We start from the raw sequence: 6,300 nt of genomic DNA, 5'->3' as shown, positions 1-6,300 counted from the left end.
CTGCTGCTTCCCACTCACCTCTTCTCCCCGTCCTTGCAGTTGGGGCAGGTACAGGCCATCCTCCTCCTCTTCTCCCCGGGCTGGATCTCTCCAGACAGCGCCTGCTCCATCTGGAGCTGGATCTGGGTGGGGCTCAGCCCGCTGATGGTCAGGTTGTTGCCGGACACGTTCTGCACCGTCAGCTGCTGCTGGCCTGGGGGAGGAAAAGGGGATGAGCAGCCAGCCACGCTCCTTCCAGGGCTCCTGCCAAACCCTCTGCAGGGGTTGGCTGGAGGGAAGACCCCCCAGGAGCACGGGACACCCCAAAAGCCACCCCACCCCGCCCCACATGCAGCACAGCCACAGCTCCACCCCACCCCACCCTCCCACTCCCCTCCGGGTAAGTCCCTTTTTCCTGAATATACTGTGCGGTTTTTCAAAGTTTTCGGTTCAGACCCTTCCAGGAAAACGGGCTCTCAGAGGAGGAAATAAAAAAAGAAACTTTGAAAAAACGTGCAATATATTGAGCAAAAGAACGGGACTTACCCCGGGCCCTCAGGGGCCGCTCCAGGCCCCCGGCGCTCGGAGACGAGGCGGCACCCGGAGAGCCGCGGCGGGCGCTGGAAAGAAGAAGATGGGATCGGCGTCAGCAAAGCGGGATCGCTGCTCCCAGGGCAGCAGCAGCAGCAGGAGCAGCGGGAGGAGGGAAAGGAGGAGTGGGATTTGGCAGCAGAGCAAAGCAGAGGGGTGATGCCGGACAGGGGGAGCGCGGGCAGAGCTGGGACACCTTCCCGGGATATCCGCCGGGAAGGGAGCGCCAGGCCGGGGGTTGGAGCAGCTCTCTGGTGGCTCTGGAGGTGGGAATGTCCTCGCTGAGACCCGACTCAGCTCCTTACACAGCCAGCAGGTCCTACCAGTCGCCTCCGCATCTGCCCACGGCATCTCCCTCCCCCAATTAAATCGTTCCAATTAAAACCCCCCCTGGAAGCCAATCCCGGGGGAACGGCGGCCAAAGGTGGAGCAGGAAACCACACAGCCCATGTTCTGCTGACATGGGCTTTAGTGGAGCAAGAAGGAACAGCTTCCCAGTGCCAAACCGAGGTGCTGCTGGCACAGGAGCCACGGCCAGGCAGCAGGTCTGGCTGGATCGGGAGGGAGATGGAACTTCCCGCAGACACAGCTCCCTCCCCTCGGCTCCCCGGGGGGCTTTGGGGGCAGGAGCAGGGACACGGTGGCTGCAGGGACATGACTGTCCTGGAATGGGGGCCTGAGGTGCACCAGGGCTCCCTGTGGCTCCTGGGCCATGTCTGGCTGCTTTTGGCTTAAGGAAAGATCCCAGGAGGTGAGTTCACTCCCTGGGAATGGTGATCCCTCGTTATGGAGCTGGAAGGACAGGACTGTGGGAATTCCCTCTGCTGGGTCAGCTGCCGGAGCCCAAACCAGCAGCCATCGCTCCCAGGGCATGTAGGGAGATGTCCCAGCACTGGGATTGGGATTTGGAAATGTGATCCACGGCAGGGGAGGCTGCAGGGGGGGTAATGCCATTGCACCACATTCCTCTGCCTGGCCAGGGAGAAAAAAAGACCCCCAAAAAAAAAACACCTCAAAAAAAAAAAAACTCAAAAAAAAAAAAGACACATGAAAAAAAAATTCAAAAAAAGACACCCCAAAAGAAAGACCTCTTGAGGCCTTGGGCACAGCTCAGTGTCCCTGTGCAGAGCTCTGAGGAGATGGAGCTGGGCTGGGCTCCCGGGAAGCCTCTGATGCTCCTGATCCTCTGCCACGTTCCCTCCCCGGCCCAGCCAACCAGGATGGGCTTGGGACCACCCAAAACCCACCCCAGGAATCACTCAGGGAGCCACGGGAGCTGCTGACGTGGCACAGCCCCCCCAGCCTCGGGATGTGCTCCAGGAGGGGATCCCCCCCACGTGTCCCTGTCCCTCCTTCCCAGCCCGCTCCGGGGCGGATCCCAGCCCACCTCCGGCGTTGGTGATGGTGACGGGCACGCCCTGGACCTGCACCCCGTTGATGTTGATGGTCTGCATGGCCTGGGCAGCAGCTGCCAGCTGGGCAGCGTTCAGGCTCAGGATGCCCCCGGCCGGGGCGATTTTGGGCAGCGGGCGCTCCTTGCGGGTTTGGGGTTTCCGGGAGCCCCCCGGGCCAGGGCTGCGGGACACGGGGCTGCTGCAGGACGATCCCGACGGAGCCACGGCCATGGCTGAGGCCTCCTGGAGCACCACGGTCTGCAGCTCCCCTGAGGGGGTTTTGAAGTAGACCTGAGGGGGGCAGAGAAGGGGGGTGAGGTTGAGAATGGTTCCTCTCCCCCCCATACCCACACCCACCCCAGGGATCGTGGAATCACGGATGGTTTGGGTTGGAAGGGATCTTAAAGATCAACCAGTTCCACCCACCCAGGGACACCTTCCCCCACCCCAGCTTGCTCTGAGCTCCATCCAACCAGGCCAGGGACACTTCCAGGGACGGGAATCCTGCGATGAGCCCGAAACCTTTTAGATCCTCCTCCAAAACCCTCAAAAAAACCCCTTCAGTTCCTCCTCCTTCGGAACCCTCACGAAACCCTTCAGTTCCTCCTTCAAAACCCCTTCAGCTCCTCCTTCAAAGCCCTCCAGTCCCCAAACCCCGAGGCCGAGGGGAAGGGCACCGGGAGGGGGTACCTGGGTGGGAGTGGGCTCCGCCGCCTGGATCTGGAAGTTCTGGGAGGATTTCTGGGGCACGGTGGGCAGCGTGGCCGAGGCCGCCTGCACCACGCGCAGGGCCTGCTGCGGGATCTGCACCACCTGCGACTCCTGCTTGGGCTGCTGCACCACCTGCACCTGCTGCACCACGGCCGGCTGCCCCGCGCCGGGGCTCTGCACGATCAGCAGGTTGCTGCCGGCCTGGATGATGTTCTCGGCCGTCGTCTCGATCAGCACCGTCTCCACCTGCTCGGCCACGGCCACGGCGGGGGGCTGGGCGGGGGACGCGGCCTTTTTGCGGGGCTTTTTGCCCGCTTTGGAAGGGCTGTCCGCGAGCAGCTGGGCCGGGGCGCCCTGCTCCGGGCACACCACGCCGCTGCCCGCCAGGCTCAGGGTCACGTTGCCGCCACCCGGGAACTTCACCACGCCGGCCGCGCCCGGCGCCGCCGCCTTCTGCGCCGGGGCAGGTTTGATGGGCACGGGCTTGTGAGAGGAGGAGGAGGACGAGGAGGAGGAGGAGGAGGAGGAGGAGGAGGAGGAAGAGGTGGTGGAGGAGGAGGAAGGTGCCAGGATGGCCTGGTTGGTGGCCGGGATGATCTGGATCTGGTTGGCCAGGTTGGGCTGCACCTGGATGGCCTGAGCCCCGCCGGGCACCGCCTGGTACTGCAGGCTGGAGGAGGAGGAGGAGGACGAGGAGGGCGAGGAGGAGGACGAGGAGGACGAGCGGGAGCCCTTGTTGAGCACGGCCGGGTTCTGGATGGCGAAGACCAGCTGCCCCCCCGGGTAGGAGGTGCCCACCTGGGAGCCCTGGATCTGGAAGAGGTTCCCTTTGGAGGACAGGATGCCGATGCTGCTCTTGGCGGTGCCCAGGGGCAGCGGGGCGGGTTTGATGGGCACCAGCTTGCGGGGCGTGGGCTGGGGGGGAGCCGGGGGGGTCACGGCGGCCTCCACGGCGGGGGGGCCGATCTTGCTACATGTGGCTGCCAGGAGGGCCAGGGGAGAGGGCTGGGAGTCCTGGGAACGGGAAAAACAGGGACGTTAGGGATGGGAAGTTGCGCCAAACACCCCAAAATCCACCCACCCCCATCACACCCCCTCAGCACGAATTCCAAGACCACCCTGTGATATGGACCTGAGAGATCCTCCAGGGAAACAGAGAGCAAGGAGGGGGAAGAACCCTCTGGAAGAGCTGGGATTGGGAATAAACCCTGGAACAACCCTGTGGAAGAGCTGCTGTCAGGAGTGGGCAGAAGCCCCGAGCGCGGCTCCCCAGCCTGTCCTGCCCCCAATCTTTCCCCTGCCACATTCCCAGCGGCCATTCCCGGTTCCTGCCGCATCCCAGGCCATGTCCCCATGTCCCAGGGGGTGCCAAGGCTGCCCTGGGCTCACCTGGGTGCCGGAGGCCGCGGGCTGCAGGTACTCGCTGGGGCTGACGGCGGCAGTCGCGGCCATGCTGGCCCTGGAGCTGCTGGGAGAGAACATGGATCAGCACATGGATCAGCACATGGATCAGCCCATGGATCAGCACATGGATCAGCCCAGAGAGCCCATCCTGAGGCTCCCCAATCCCAGGGGATGCTCCTGGGACCCCCCAGGCCTGCGGGGGGGGCCATGTCCAAGGGGCTGCAGAGCTGCACCAGCCCCTCCCCATCCGTGTCTGCCACCCAAGGGAATTCCCAAAGAGCATTCCCAGCGTGTTTTCCTCATTTGCCAGACCCTCGTTTTCCTGCAGCCCATTCCTGAAGCCACCCTCTTCCCCCCCCAAAAAAAGGGGATCCTTCAAAGCAGCAGCAGGTTGGTGCCCACAAAGCCAAAATCCACCCTGGTTTTCCAACTCTGGGAATCCAAAAGGACAAGAGTTTTTGGGAAAAATTCCTGGGTTTTTTTAAACACAGTTTCTTTTTAAAGGTTTAAACCAAGGCAAAGAGGCCCCCAAATCCTCCCAGCTTGGCTAAATCTTTTGCTCTGGATTTGAACACGTCTCAGCTTTGACGTGTCCCTTGGAGAATTCCCCATCCAGCAGCTGCTCCAGAAACAATTCCCTGGATAAGGTGGCAGGGAGGACCTGGGAATGTGGAGCCTGGGAACGTGGAGCCTTCCCTGGGCCAGCACCAGCTCCAAGGCTCCTCTCCCACAGCACACAAATCCCTGGGAAGAGCCAGGTGGGAGTCCCAGGCTCCTGGAAGGGCCCAGGAATTGGGGATGAGTCGCCTCACTCCTTGGCAAAGGAATTCTCATTCCCTTGCAGCCCCCTGGGGATGATGGAACGGGTGCCCAGCGCTGGCCTGGGATGAAAGGGAAGGCTTTTCCCGGAAAAGGGGGAGCTTTCTTCCCAGAAAAGCCGGGATTTTGCAGGGCTGCACCCTCCCTTTGAGCGGGATTAGGGCCAGGCTGGGGATTAACAGCAGGGCAGGGACACAGCAAGGCCCAGATCCCATTATCCCGGAGAAATAACGAGGGACAGGATCCAGGGGGATCCCCCCGTACAGGGAATCTTGGAATAATCTGGGATTTGGGAGGGGCCAGTTTAAATCCTGGGACAGCGCAGGATTCCAGGAACTTCCCAACATCCAGAGGCTGAATTTTGAAATTCCCGGGTGTTTTGAGGAGGAACAAGAGGACAAGCTGGAATGAAGGGAACTGGGATGGTTGGAAGCAGCTCCTTGCTTTGGAAAGGGTTTCCCAGGAGGGGGATTGAGGGGATCAAAGCCACCACAACCCCCTCCCTGGGAAGTCCCAGCGGCAACAATCCAGGTTTTCCTGAACGGCTCAGACCCTGCTGTGCTGCACAGCGCAGGAATCCCACCGTGGGAACCTGCCCACATCCCACCAGGGGGATGAATTCCCTCCTTAAACCCAGACCTGACCCCCCATCACCACAGACCCCCTCGGCGATCCGAAGACCCCCAGCCCAGGGACCCCCCAGAACTGACCCTCCCACCCCCGGGGACCCCCCGAGCATCCCGGGCATCCTCGGCCCGGGGATCCCCAGACCTGACACTCCCCCCTCCATCCCCGGGTGACCCCCCACGACCCCGCACCTCCCTCCCCATCCCGGGCCCCCTCCGGCCCCTCCGGGCGGGTCCCGGGGGAGGCGGGTCCGAGGGCCCGGGCCCGCCCCCGACCGGGCCGACGGCGCCGGAAGCGCGGCCCTCCCGGCCGGGACCTGGGTCTGGGCAGGCCGCGGGTCCCGCCGGGGGGCGCCCGGCCCCACCACAGCATCCCCCCGCCGCCCCCCGGCCCCGCTCGGCCCGCACTGACCGGGGGGGCGGCGGCGGCTCCGACCCGCTCACGGCGCCATCTTCGTCCTCCGGGCACCGCCCTGCGCGCCCCGCCCCGCCGCGGCCTCGCAGCCAATCCCCGCCCGGCTCTCCGCAGCGCTGCCCAATCGGAGCAGAGATGGCGGCAGGCCGGCCAATCCGCTGTGGGTCACCGGTTGATGGGCAGCTCCGCCGTGCAATAGGACGCGGAGAGCGGGGTGACGGACGGAGGTGGAGAGCCAATGGAAGGGCGGATTTTTGATTGACAGGTCATGGAGCCAATGGGGTCAAGCCCAGGCAGTGACCGGCCGCTGGTTGAGTGACAGCAGGCGGGGGGGTGAAACTTCATCGTGGGCGGGACCAGA

The 6,300-nt window shown here is 63.7% G+C and overlaps 1 protein-coding gene across 1 annotated transcript in view; it reads right to left on the bottom strand.

The window, feature by feature from the left end:
* SP2 (Sp2 transcription factor) overlaps positions 1-4,260 on the bottom strand; it is a 6,641-nt gene extending 2,381 nt beyond the window's left edge. Inside the window, exons 1-5 of the mRNA XM_027909190.1 lie at positions 4,200-4,260; positions 4,065-4,153; positions 2,655-3,689; positions 1,958-2,255; positions 19-193 (exon numbers count right to left, since the gene is read on the bottom strand). Of these exons, the coding sequence (XP_027764991.1) occupies positions 19-193; positions 1,958-2,255; positions 2,655-3,689; positions 4,065-4,127 (1,571 nt within the window). The 5' untranslated portion in view covers positions 4,128-4,153; positions 4,200-4,260. The remainder of the gene's footprint in view (positions 1-18; positions 194-1,957; positions 2,256-2,654; positions 3,690-4,064; positions 4,154-4,199) is intronic.
* Positions 4,261-6,300: the final 2,040 nt, after the last annotated feature.

The sequence above is a fragment of the Empidonax traillii genome, unplaced genomic scaffold (genome assembly GCF_003031625.1).
Source record: "Empidonax traillii isolate 1590-97213 ecotype Southwest subspecies unplaced genomic scaffold, ASM303162v1 scaffold1983:size44596, whole genome shotgun sequence".
Taxonomy (NCBI): Eukaryota; Metazoa; Chordata; class Aves; order Passeriformes; family Tyrannidae; genus Empidonax; species Empidonax traillii.
This window is presented reverse-complemented; position numbering and strand designations above follow the sequence as displayed.